This window comes from Denticeps clupeoides, chromosome 3 (assembly GCF_900700375.1).
Source record: "Denticeps clupeoides chromosome 3, fDenClu1.1, whole genome shotgun sequence".
Classification (NCBI taxonomy): domain Eukaryota; kingdom Metazoa; phylum Chordata; class Actinopteri; order Clupeiformes; family Denticipitidae; genus Denticeps; species Denticeps clupeoides.
In genome coordinates, this window is record NC_041709.1 from 928,683 (window position 1) to 942,100 (window position 13,418).

A 13,418-nucleotide genomic window follows, 5' to 3' on the forward strand; every position below is an offset into this window, starting at 1 on the left:
CGGATGTAAAATTACAGGCTGTAACCGCCGCCCTGCGCATAGTTCATCGAATGTCCACCTCCTGGTCAGACATCATCTAGGTGTGGGGCGGTTCTCGTTGAGATGTTTGATGTGCAAGAGTGACACATGTAGTTCCATTCCGGCTGGTAGTAGCCTAGCGGGTAACACACTTGCCTGTGAACCAGAAGACCCGGGTTCAAATCCCACTTGCTACCATCGTGTCCCTGAGAAAGACACTTAACCCTAAGTTGCTCCAGGGGGGAACTGTCCCTGTAACTACTGATTGTAAGTCGCTCTGGTTAAGGGCGTCTGGTAAATGCTGTAAATGTAAATGTGTTGGAAACTAAGAAGTGACAAAAGCCCAAGAAGACGTCCAACTCGACAGTCAGTGAGTTTACACGGTGCTAATAATAATAATGCATTTTTGTATGTGAAGCAGAAACTTTGCAAATATGTTTCATGTATTAAGGAAACAAAAAAAATCCCAGGAATCATGTTGCTGATTGAAGTAATCGTTTTAAAAGCCCTCTCAGACACCAAATCTAATACTGAGAACAGCGCCTTTTATATTATGACCCAGCGCCCTGGAATGGATGTTTTGGCAATATAAAGCAGGTATGAAACCACCCCAGAGAATTGGGTGATGCTTTTGGTACCATCTAATGGATAACATTTATATTAGCAATATGTTTTCTTTGTTAAGATTAGATTGATTGATTGATTGGGAATTATAGTGAGATCTAGCGGTCCAGGACGAGGGAACCTGGACGTTGTGAAATAATCCTTCACAGTGAGGAGATCTGACTTCTTTATCCCTGCTGCAGGTCAACATAATCACATAGATAAATGAAAGAATAAATGCATAAACATGAACAGAGCAGACGTTGCGTGTGTAGGCCTGTGATGGCCGCTTCTTCAGTAGTGAGTCACTGAGACAGGAAGTGGTGGTTTCCATGGAGGCAGGTTTCAGGGCAAGCGTGATATATTTCCATTTGCTCACTGCTCAAAAATGATCCCAGCAGAGGAAGCAGACGTTCTGAAACTGGACCTCTTCAGTGCCCCGATTTGCATGGATCGGCATGTGTGTCCATATTAATGCATCGCTCATCTCTCTCTCTCTCTCTCCCTCATACACACACACACACACACAATAAACACCATCGATCTTAATCACGGTGTCTTATGTATACATATTTCAGCACAATGTACAGTTTTTTTCAGGCTTCGTGCTTTACTGATGACATCAGACGCCTATGAGGAAATAGTTCTTTTTGGGGCCTGTAATAGAGAAGTTTGCACATAAGAGAAAAAAACTTACAAGGGAAGTTCTTTTGAAATCTGCAATTTTGTTCTCTGCATTCAGAAATGTTTGATGTGCTCACTGAAGGGCCCAGACAAACTGTCAACGAGTGCAATGACTTCTGACAAGATTTAAAAAGCGGAAATAAAGCCATCGCCTGCCTGACAGCGCAACACTTGCGTCACTGTTTAGAATGAGTTGCATCTTGACTTCTGTTCGGCTTCCAAAAACCATTTCCTGTTTCTTCATATTAGGTACAGAGCAACGCTACAAGGCCAGGGTGCTCGGCTGGTACAGCCATGTGCGTCAGGAGAAATGGTGTCTGTGTGAGCTGCTCCTGTTAAGCGACTGCTTTCATTCCTTTGCCAAGGTAAGACGTAACTAACACTATAAAAGAGCGCTTCAGTGTTTGACCAGTTCTTCAGCCAGTGAGTTAGTAATGTGTTTAATAATGTGTACAAGAAAACTACCACCATTACTCCACAGGCGAGTGGCTTTATGCATAAACGTCTTTTTAAATTGAATATCTGTTGGTTCATGATGGAAAGTTAGAAATGGGGATTATGTAACTGTGTAATACGGTTTTATATATGTTTTTTGATTATACAGCTCCAGTATAATAAAAAATGATTTACTGAAACAGCTGATCAGCCGTCATTATACTGAACTTTACTGAGACGCTGTTTGGAAGTTCAAGTTAATTTATCATCACACTATTAACTTCCAGCTTCAGATAACTTAAGTGTTGCTTGTCTTTTCTTAATGTAATTGTAATTTAAATGATTAATTAATAATGAATTATTTCAATGAAATTCTACCACAATCAATTACTTGTATAAGCTTTTTAGCCCTTTTTTAAAAAATCTGTTTAGCCACAATTTTACTGAACTTGAGTCTCTATTTGGAGGTTCGAGCTCCTTTATCATCATACTGTTAACGTCCAGCTACTGACACCTTACGCATGGTTTGTGTTTTCAGAATGGCTGCCAGGCCCTGTGTGTGTCAGCCGTTTTGTGCTGTGCTGTTGAGTGTGTTCTTACTGGTCCATGTTAAACCAGACAGCGAACAGTTAACTCACTCCAACGATGAAGATGCCAAAAACCAGACTCCCGTCATGCCCTTTAAGGTGGCTTCCTCAACAGTTCACGCAACTACCAGTGAACACCTTGAGCATCAAACCACTGCGAAGCCAGATGACCTCCGTCACTTAAGGCATAATGGTAGTGACCAGTCCAACGTTAATGGGACAAATGGGAAAGAAATGTTGACCACACAGAATTCTAATCCAGGTTCTGTTTCTCCTTCACTGGAAAACTCATCTGGAACTACTTTAGCATCACCATCAGTTTTGAAATCAACTGCACCACCATCACAGACGAATTCTACAGTCTCCACCAGTTGGTCTGATTCATCTGTCAACACAACTATTCCCAAAAGTGTCTTCTCGTTATCCAGCAAGACGCCTACAAATTCAACACTTGGGATGTCACCAGAACTTAAGAGATCCTCAACTCCCACCACAGACAAGCACCCCTCCACCAGCGCACCTCTTGGGCCTGTGGGTCGTACCGATAAAGGCAAGGTCATTAGTAATCCAACTACAGCCTCCAAAGCTAAAGATCCCGGGCACCCACCAACAGCGGAGAACAGCCACCCATGCACCCCACTACAGAGGAGTGGCCTGGTGAGCCAGTGCCTCATAGCCATCGCATCCCTGGCTGGACTGGCCACTGTCTTCATGGTCTGCTCCATTGTGCTGTGCACCAAGATCTCCACTCTCAGGCATAGATACAGGCTCATGGCAGACCAGCAGGGCACTGAGATGGTGCGCATGTCCGCCTGGCTGCCAGACGGCGATGGACCCCACGGGCGGCCGAAGATCCCCAAAAGCAACGGTGCCTTAATCCCCATCCTAGACGGAGACAGTGACTGTGGGGACAGCCTCACCCTGAACAGTTTCCTGCCAGACAACGAGCGCGTGTGAGGACCCAGTGGGCAGGACGGAAAAGCCCGCTCACCCTGCAGAGACTGTCCCACAGCAGCTTTGCATGTCTCGCTGATGCATGTGGGACAGCAGCAACTGCATCTGAGATAATAAGACACGGTCCCCTGGAGTACTGGACAGTGTAAGGCAGCCCACTCCGCTCGGCGGGAGATCGGAGAGCCGCGTGTAACGTGCTTTGAAATAGGAAACTGTCGGTTGAAAATAGACGGTCACTTCCTCTCACATTCTGATAAAGCGCCCACTACCACCCAGCAAAGCCGAGAGACTACTTTTGGACTTCCTTTAGGCGCACATGTCTATGCACCAACAATTTCTGCCTCGGATTTCACTTCAATAACATACAGTGATTCATATGTGTAATAATGCATAATATTCCAGTGCTTTCTTTTTCAGAATAGAATAAAACTTTTGAGAGTTTGACACGATGGGTCAGAGTGCAAACTATAATTTGTTTAGCAGAAGCTGTCGCTCGTGCTTTTAGAGGTAGAAGGGCGGGACCCACGGAGAACATACTGAAGGACGCCATGATGGTGTTTCGAATCAGCCATTGCGGGTGTTTTTACCACCGAATGCGGGCTTCTCTGGGGGGTTCTGGGTTCCACGGGTGATTTACAAAGCTGACTAGAAGCAAAGAAATGCTGCGCCACATTAGTCGGTTCCAACTGGTACTTTCATCAATAACCCACCCGCAGTTCACCAGCTATTTTATCTGAACACAGAGCCTCATCATTACCATACTTTTCTACAAAAAACATCACGGTTCAGAAAATAATTCCTATACTAAACATCCTAGAACCATAGAGAATGTGTGCAATTATGTCACGTGGAATAAGCGTATTCACTAAAAAGAACTCGATATAATTCAGACCACACAGATTAAATGAGAAATAGAGGACCTGAATCTCTTTGACCTTTTAAACATAACCGTCTCTTCTCTGTTTTTCACCTGAAACCTCACCATCTTGGTCTAGTTCGCCCTACGGCGCCTTTTACTGTGCGAAACCAGTGAACACGAGAGTGAATCCGTTGAATAAATGAAATAAATCCCGGACCAAAGAAGGTAGCCATTACAATGCCTGGTCAGCAGCTGTTTTAATTCCCCGGGCCTGACGCATGTGTTTAACTGAGCAGGACGTCTGCCTTTCTGCAGAACACCCTCACCATTGTTTCACCAGGGGCCCTTGACACGTGCCTCCCTGGCCTGGATGTATTATGTCCACACAGGAAATATTAACCCTTTCCTGAACCCGTCTCGCCACGGCCTATAACGTATGTCCTGGTATGAAAACTGTGAAATACAATAACAGCAGTAATAAATAGAACAAAAAATAAGAAGTATAAAAGAAAAAAGCAATTCGTTCTTTATCACAACATTGTCATTAATTGTTTTAGATTGATGAAAAATCCATAATAAATCATTGTAACAAGTTATTGACACTTGTGTTCTCAGCATTTGTGTACTGTTCCTCTTTATATTATACTTTCATGTATTGCTTTGATGCTTCAACTTTTATCATTATTAGCAGTAACAGTATTACATAAAACTAGATAAAAATCAATCTCATATTATGAAATTCAAGTTGGGTGAAATATTGTATATTTTGACGTGCAAATATACAATACAACAGAACAATCAGTCCGACTGCACAGCCTCACTGTATGTTAAAATGTACCAAACGTAACAGTTAATTACCTTTTATGGAAATATTAAAAAGTGGCAGAATATTTCCTGCACTCACAATAAAAGAGATTTAAAATCTTTACAGAGATTTTATACATGAATCCAAGTATACAGTGAGACGAAATGGTGAAAACTCACATTATAAACAGCACTTAATGCAATTAGAAGAACTTGAATTTAAAAATCAATTGGACAATACAAGGCATAAGTAATGATAATGCATGAACTATAGCAGATGTATGATTTTGTTCATGAACGTTCATGGTTTGAGTTGAAGACATCATGTGCATACAAATGTTTTCCTTAATGAAGTGAGAAAAAAAATTCTGAAGCGAGATTTGAACACGGCGCTGCTGCGCAAAAGTGACCACAGGAACTTCTCAGTTCCTGGAGGAGGCCGTAGGAGGGCATCAACCCAGCAGCAGGGCCGCTACCTCCGCCTTTGAGCAAGGAGGAACAGGAGGAGCACTGCCAGCGCCCTGCAAAATGACCTTCAGCAGGCCACAATGTGCATTAGTAGGTAGTAGGTAGCCTGACTGCCATTAGGTACCGAGATGAGATCCTCAGACCCCTTGTAAGCCCTTATGCTGGTGCGGTTGGCCCTGGGTTCCTCCTAATGCAAGACAATGCTGGAGTGTGTCATTGCATTGATGCTGTGAGCTGGCCTGCCTGTTCTCGAGACCAATTGAGGATATTTGGGACAACATGTCTCGCACCATCCATCGACACCACGTTGCACCACAGACTGTCCAGGAGTTGCTTTAGCCCAGGTCTGTGGGGAGATCCCTCAGGAGACCATCCGCCACCTCGTCAGGAGCATGTCCAGGCGTTGTAGGGAGGTCAGACAGGCACATGGAAGCCACACACTACCGAGCCTCGATTTGACTCTTGTTTATCCACTTTCATTTTGAGTGTGACTCCAAAACCAGACCTCCATTATCGTGGGAAATCAAATTGTTGTCGGATTTTGGTCGTCAGAACATTCTATGTAAAGAACAAAGAACTTAATATTTCATTAATTCAGATCCAGGATGTCTTTTGTGTTCCCTTTATTCTTTTAATGATTTTTAAAAACTTTTTCCATAACCAGGACAGCATCACTCAACACTGATTAACAGAGCGGTTCTGGTTGAAACGTAAAAACTGGTCATTTTTGGACTCATTCGGGGCCTTTAGCTGCCTCCTGCCCCCCTGCCCCCACGGCACATTAAACCGAAGCCTAACAAGAACAAGCTGTGCGTAGACACCACTAACCCTCAGTGGAAGGCGAGGAGAGGAGGAGGAGGAGGAGAGGGAAGGAGGGATTTAGCCGAGAGCTCGTCCTTCATTCTTTCTCCTTTACCGGCCAGTCCGACGGTCTCCTTTTTCATCCTGCAAAACCAGGCTGCAGAGAGCAGTTTGCACCTCGGCTCTGGGATCGAAGGACCACTTTCTTTGTGTAAGTTTGATGTTCTTGTCCAACTGCTCCAGGTTGCTGAGTGGAAAACTGCTTCTGTTTTAAAGGAAAGAACTGTTTAGCTGAAGCTCATGTTTGAAGTTGGACAAACGTCGTTCGAGGTTCGAGTTTCAGCCTCCAGAGTAAACCAGCAGCGTTCCTTCATCAAGAGAGACTTGGTTTACGTTAGCAGATGGATTCGTATTGCGCTTTGTGAAGCAGACATTACTTGCGGGCTTCTTTGGGAAATGACCACAAGGTTTGAACGCAGTGAATCGATGAACATTCTCCACCGGAGCTTCTGTCCAGATGGTTGGACCAGAGTCACACAGAGGGAACTGAGAGATGGATAGAGTGTGTAGATAGAGTGAAGGAATGTGTGTGTGTGTGTGTGTGTGTGTGTGTGAGTGGGGGTGGAGATAAAGTAGCCAGCATGAACACAAATGGTCTGAAAATGCAAAAAGGGACACGAGTTCGAGTCTTCTGCTGTTTGTCCATTAAGTGGTGTGCAGCTTGAATTTGCACTGGGCTACACATTAAACGCTGATTATTATTAGCGTCATTTTTTGCATCATAATGCTTCTAAAAGTTTGTAATATGTCCTCGCAGTTGAATAAATGTTGATTAAGTTATGCAGATTAGTGCATATACTGCATAAACTACTGCAAACTGCTCATGCTAAATATGTCTCCTTCTCCATCAGGTCACCACAAGAGCGATGGGGTTCCCCACAGTCTTGTGTTTGGGGGGATTGGCTATTGCTTTACAGTGCAGCAGTAGCTGCCACGCCACGCCTCTGACCTTCAACTTGTCCACAGAAAGCAGTGGGGACGGGGAAGAGCTGGACTTTCTGATCCCCACCTCGGGCAGCACAAACAACACCGCATTTCCACCGTCCACGGCCGACACCTCCGGCAAAACCCACACCAGACCCTTCCACGTGGGCCAGATCGTGAACTTCTTCAGGGAAAACCTGTTCCCCATCCTGGTCATCTCCTCCTTGCTGATTCTAATCATTCTTATCTTCAGCTCTGCCTACGTTCTCAGCCGCAAACGCAAGATCAGTGCCTACTACCCGTCGTCCTTCCCCGCTAAAATGTACGTGGACGAACGGGATAAATCTGGAGGGCTGAAGGTTTTCAACGAGGTTCCAGAAAAGCCACCTGGCAGCAGTGACGGAGAACTCGTGGACTCAGCCAAGCGACTACAAGCGGATATTCTGATGATAGCCAAGAACCTGCGGACCCCTGGCAAGGGCGTCAGAGAGGAGCCAGAACCAAACGACGTTCAGAAGAGCGGCCTGCACCAGGAGCCAGACGCATCTAACCAACCAGAAGAGCAGGACAGCAGCCAGGTGCCTAGTATCAAAGAAGATACCTGCAGAGACCAGCCTCTGGACCCGGTGTCTGGAAAAGCAGAAGCCCAGGAGGAGAACGCACTTCCATCTGGCCCCGTCCCACAGGAAACGGCAGAGACACAGGAAGCTGCCGGTCCGACTGTCCAGTTCATTAGCGGCGAGAAAACGGCCTTTTAGAACTAAACGTTTTCTCCAGGAGGCGCGGACCCCTCGACAAGCTGTAAAACAGTGCAATGAATCCGAGGTTTCTCCCATTTTAATAACACCCCACTCTGCCATGCCATAAATCATATATAGCGTAAGACCGTGTAGACTACGGGCTGGGACTGCGTACAGAAACGCTTTTTTAATGGAAATATTCATCCGCACATCACTTTAAATAATGTATTGCTTTATCTTTAGAGGACAATAAGGGAATGGCTGTCCACCACAGTAACAGGGCATCCATATCACGACGGGCACCTTACCAGCAAGATATTTATTCTGTTTAGAAGATGGGGGGGGGGGGGTCCTTTTTTTCAGGGCAAGACAGCGGAGACTTTGGTGTCCCCTTCTCCACAAAGTGGCACTGGGGTCCACGCAGACCATGGGTGAGCACCCCCTGTAGGCCACAGCAACCCTCCATCCAGCTGCAACTGGACTGTAAATGGGTTCCAGTACTCTGCTGGGTTTAAGTGGACTGTGTAGTAGTTACCTTATTTAAATTTTTCCTCACGTGACAGCATTTTAGAAGACGCTAAAAAGCATAATGATTACATTTCAGCATAAGGCATTTAATTAATGACATTGAGAATGTGATCAGTATGAAGCATGGCCTGAATGACAAAGAACTTGAAAATGCAATACTGTAATAGACATTCTTTTTTATTTTTTAATAAGTACAGCTCTCCAGCATCGAAAGAGGTGAAAAAGGCTTTAAAGGTGAAAGGAAGCACACCACTACACTCCAAAAGGACAGGAAGTACTTAATTTAGGATTAAGAATTTCCTACTAAACTACTGCATTTATATACATAAGAGATGAGTTCTGTGCACCTTTGATGTTCATTTGAATATTTCCTCTATCGCAGAACAAAGTAATAGAATACTTTGTGGAGTTTAAACGCTTTCTTCACGGTGTTTGCTTTTAAAAGGCAGCCAGTGTCGTATTTTGTATTTAGCAGGGCAGTAACTACAGTGTCCCAATAAAAAGATGACATTTAGGTCACGGATGCACAATGATTAGTCACATAAATACCAGCAATAGCAGATTGTGGAAACATTCCTGCCCCCCTATCGGACATGAGCTGTGCTGCAGGTACATACTCTGCGAAGTTTTTTTATGTGACCTTTTCTATGAGCTTGTATATGTACTGTACTGAAATAAAGAAATTGAACACAGTACGCTGCATGATGCTTCTGTGTTATACACACGGACTTTATTATTACAATATGTGTGTTGCAGCCAGGGAACTGTCTGGAAGGCTTAGAAAACGAACAAACGCAAAGCCACTGCAAAGAGATATTTCCTGACAGGTTGCTTCTGCTCTTATCAATCTCTCCTACCTGCACGACCTTTTCTGGCATCAGTAGGACGCTAATGACAATCACGCACACACTGGTTGATCCCAATCCACAGCCAGTCAGAAAACGGAGAGCAACCTACAGTACATAATGACACTTCCACACACTCCTTGTTTTATACCCAAAGCCCCAACAGTGCTTTCTTGTTGTGCGTTTAAAAGACAGGCTACAGTGGATAGGGTTGGAAAGCATGAGTCTTGCTGCACTGCACAGGTGGCGTGGTGGTGCAGAAAAGGGGGTTCGTCTTGAACCCCTGTGGTGTCTCTCTCCATCTTAATTCCTCACTGTCGCAGCCTCCTTCGGTCCATCCTGCTGCTTCAGGCGGTAGTCGGCCAACGCTGCCTTAATGGCGTCCTCTGCCAACACTGGGGGGAGGGATTGTAGACGTGTGAATAAAACTACAATACTGATATTTTCATTTGCATTATTAGTGTTTTGGGTTCTTCTCACAGTCTCGACCTCTTATCTTACGGCAAATGGGAGACCAGTTTTTCTTTCAGATTTAGTGAAATTTCCAGAAGTCATGACTGTCCAAAAGGGATTTAGCTAAGGAGCTTTCCTATTGGTTAATCATGACTTCAAACTTTTAACAGCTAACTGGGAGGGGAGCACTCCCCTGCTTTTAAAATTGATGTACATACTTGAGCAGTGCAACTTTACGGGAGGAAGGCTGAGCTCTTTGGCGATTTCGGTGTTCTTGATCTTCAGCGCCTCATCAATCTAAAATAAGAATACACCAAAAAAGGGCATATTCAGGATAAACAGTGACCAGAAAGCAACATTCATTTGACCACACAAGAAACAGGAAACCACACAGATGGCAAAATGTCAACTGAAACAATTGTAAAGAAATCCAGCGGAGGAAGCGACGGCGCGGCGCAGGATTTGGTGCTTACAGATTTGCCCTTCACCCACTCAGTCGCCAGGGAGCTGGAGGCGATGGCTGATCCACAGCCAAAGGTTTTGAAGCGGGCATCCACAATCTTCCCATGCTCATCAACTTCAATCTACACCGTGAGGCAAGAACATGATCGATACAAGCACGGCACACATTTTTAGACAGAACCGCGAATGCGTTTTTTGTAAGAACTTACCTGAAGTTTCATGACATCTCCACATGCCGGAGCACCCACTAAACCTGTACCCACATTTTTGGCATTCTTGTCCAGTGAACCAACGTTCCTTGGGTTTTCATAGTGATCCACTACCTTCAAAATACAGCAAAGCAAAGTATTACGTTACATAAACAGTACAAAAAAAAGTGTGCGTTGATCGCAAAGTTATGAGGTCATGGTGTTATACAACAACAATGGTCGCTCACAAGCGATTATGAAAGTAAACCCCCTTCTTCCCGTCCAAACTAGACTTAGGGGGCATCCTTATGCTGAGTCATTCCGGTTTTAAGTGGAAACTATGAACCTGTTCAATGTTAATTGTTCCAGATGGACAATTATGAAATTGTTGCCAATCCAAAACAATCACTTAACAGGTATTTACATGGCGCGACTATTACAGGTTAAATACTGCAGTATTGTGTCTTTTAAAGGACGTTTTAAAACCAATTTTCTACTCTACATGTGAACACCGATACGCTTTCCGTATCAAATAAATCGAGCTTACCTTCCAAAACACCTGAATTATCACGCCATCACTTGGCTGTAAATTGATGCTTTGCAGCCGCAGTTATTTTGCGTGACCATCCGAGTGCACATGAATCTGCACACTGTCCCCTACTTCGCGGGTCTAAAGAAGGTCGGGTCGCTTCAAAACGCCGAGGCATGAAAATGCATTATTCAACCAGCTAGTCAACCGTCTTTCAGCGGTTTAACCGCAAAAACGGCCAAACAAACGGTCACGGAGGCAAAAGGTCACCAGCCGCGCTATGACCTTCAGCGAATTCATTTCAGCGGTCCGGGTGCCACAATTACCTGCGACCTTATCGCGTGTCAGGCCGCCGGCGGGGAGACCTGCGCCGCTCTGGCGAGCATGCTAACTGCTAACTGCTAGCTGCGTCTCATAACAAGTGGGGGAAAAAAACCATCGCTGCTGCCAAAACAAGAAGACTGGTTTTACCTTCTTGTGGTAACCAGACACGACTTTCAAATCGGGGGCTGAAAGCCGCCTGTGGAGCAGAATGAGAGGAGAAACAGACCTCCGGAGCGACAGCGCCGCCATGTTGATGCCCGGACAGTGACGCAGTGGAAAAGCGAGCGGCGATCAGCCCAGCTGAGCCTGCCGGAGGAGGCGGGGCTACAGCGCTTGTTGTTGCTGACGTCACGAGTAAGTCCTCGGACGTTTAACTCGCATATTTACAATTATTGATTTGTATAAGTGGTGGATTGAATAGTTTGGAGAAGCAATTAGTCTGAATTCCTCGTGTCACACTTGCCAGTGCAGATGAATATTTCATTTGCAGAGTTTACTAAAATTTGCCTCTAACTAGGCTAGTTCTAAGATAAGATAGGAATATCCTTTATCAGTCTTACAAATGGCAAATTTACACATTCATAACCTTTTGTATTCTGTTTTTTTTTCCTCTTCAGTACAACAAATTGCACTCAGATCCTAAAAAATGTGGAAAATACCTCAAACTCAGTTGTAGAAGTTGCCGGTTGGTGGCGCTGTAATCACCAGATTTTATTTACAGCAGCAAGTAGCCATCGCTATTGTAGTGAAGGATCACTGGGAATATGTCACTGGTAGCGATGTTACTTCTCTCACTCGCTGGAGCCACAACACCACTCAGGCCAGGATTCAAAGTTCCGTAGTTTATTGTTTCTCAAATCCCACGTCAACTTGTAAAGGCATTAACACTGATGTGTGTGTGGTCTGAAATATTACATTTCCAGTACTGCTCGCCTGGTCCCTCCATCTCTGAAGGTAAAAGGAAGACGCTCATCTAGACTCTTCTCCGTCTTGGACCCTCGGTGGTGGAATGAACTTCCAGCTCAGTCACTGAGCACCTTCACACGGCAGCTCAACACCTTCCTCTTTAGAGAAGATTTAGATTAAATTGTAATTTTCTTGTCAAACTTTGTGTACAGTATCTACAACAGAGTGAATAAAAAGATTGTATTCATAGTTGGGGTCCTAGTGAACCGGAATTGATCTCTTCATCGATGGTAACTTGAAAGCACGTTGTAAGTCGCTGTGGATAAGGGCGTCTGCCAAATGCCGTAAATGTAAATGTAGTTGTAAAAAGCATGACAATATATTAAGTAATCCCAAGTATTCAGAATACGTTACTCACATTGAGTAACTAAACTGAAAAACGTTACAAACTACATTTTGGGGCATGTATTATTTAATCTGTAGTGGAATACATTTTAAAAGTAATCTTTCCAACACTGATGTTTGGTTACTGTAAGTAGTGTTATTAATCACTGTTGTGTATCGGGTCAGTTTCGTGTTTGCTTATGTATATTTTTCTCTGTTTCCTGCACACACACACACACACACACACACACACATTCACTCTTCCACACAAATTAGTTCATAAATATCATAACGGATACGCTGGCCCCCAGGCTCTTGATTCTCTGAACCCTATTGTCACTTCAGCAGTGTGACCCGTCTACACAACACAAGGCCTGTCCTTGAGGCCCCCAGGATGGTACTTCCCTGAGCTGCCCTCACATGGATCCTGGGAGTGAACATAAATCTTAAAGCAAGCATCTAACGCATTTGAATTGACTATACATGCAAATAAACATAGATAACAAACAGTCACACAAACTATTGAGATAGCACACACCATAACCACAGTCTCTTGGCTTTTCTTGGTGTTTTGATGACGGGTGGTCAGAGATAGGGAAAATGTATAAGAATGAAAGCCCCGATGTGCTGCGGCTCAGTTCCGTCACCTGGCTGGCTGTTTTTCTGTTGCTTAAATGTATTTATTGCATTCAGACAAACGCCAAGCAACATCCCTCCTCATGATTCTAAGTGCATGTTTGATAAGAACATGAGGTAGAGATATATTGCAACTATTTCAAACGCAAGCAAAGGCAGACACTAATACTACAGACAGTATTATTTAATCAGCCCTTCACACACCCTCTCCTCTCCCTTGTGATGT

At 44.4% G+C, this 13,418-nt stretch overlaps 2 protein-coding genes across 2 annotated transcripts; both read left to right on the forward strand.

Annotated features, from left to right (window-relative positions):
* The first annotated feature begins 59 nt into the window (after positions 1-59).
* selplg (selectin P ligand) lies at positions 60-4,736 on the forward strand. The gene is made up of 2 exons (XM_028971484.1): positions 60-1,670; positions 2,279-4,736. Exon 2 carries the CDS (start codon positions 2,280-2,282, stop codon positions 3,282-3,284), a length of 1,005 nt encoding a protein of 334 aa, XP_028827317.1. The 5' UTR covers positions 60-1,670; position 2,279; the 3' UTR covers positions 3,285-4,736.
* A 1,555-nt stretch (positions 4,737-6,291) lies between these two features.
* On the forward strand, positions 6,292-9,157 carry tmem119b (transmembrane protein 119b). The gene is made up of 2 exons (XM_028973010.1): positions 6,292-6,424; positions 7,125-9,157. The coding sequence occupies exon 2, from the start codon at positions 7,140-7,142 to the stop codon at positions 7,953-7,955; it is 816 nt and encodes a 271-aa protein (XP_028828843.1). The 5' UTR covers positions 6,292-6,424; positions 7,125-7,139; the 3' UTR covers positions 7,956-9,157.
* The last annotated feature ends 4,261 nt before the right edge of the window (positions 9,158-13,418 follow it).

Coding starts and splice junctions, on each gene's coding strand:
- selplg (XM_028971484.1), top strand. CDS start 2,280: ATGGCTGCCAGGCCCTGTGTGTGTCAGCCGTTTTGTGCTGTGCTGTTG.
- tmem119b (XM_028973010.1), top strand. CDS start 7,140: ATGGGGTTCCCCACAGTCTTGTGTTTGGGGGGATTGGCTATTGCTTTA.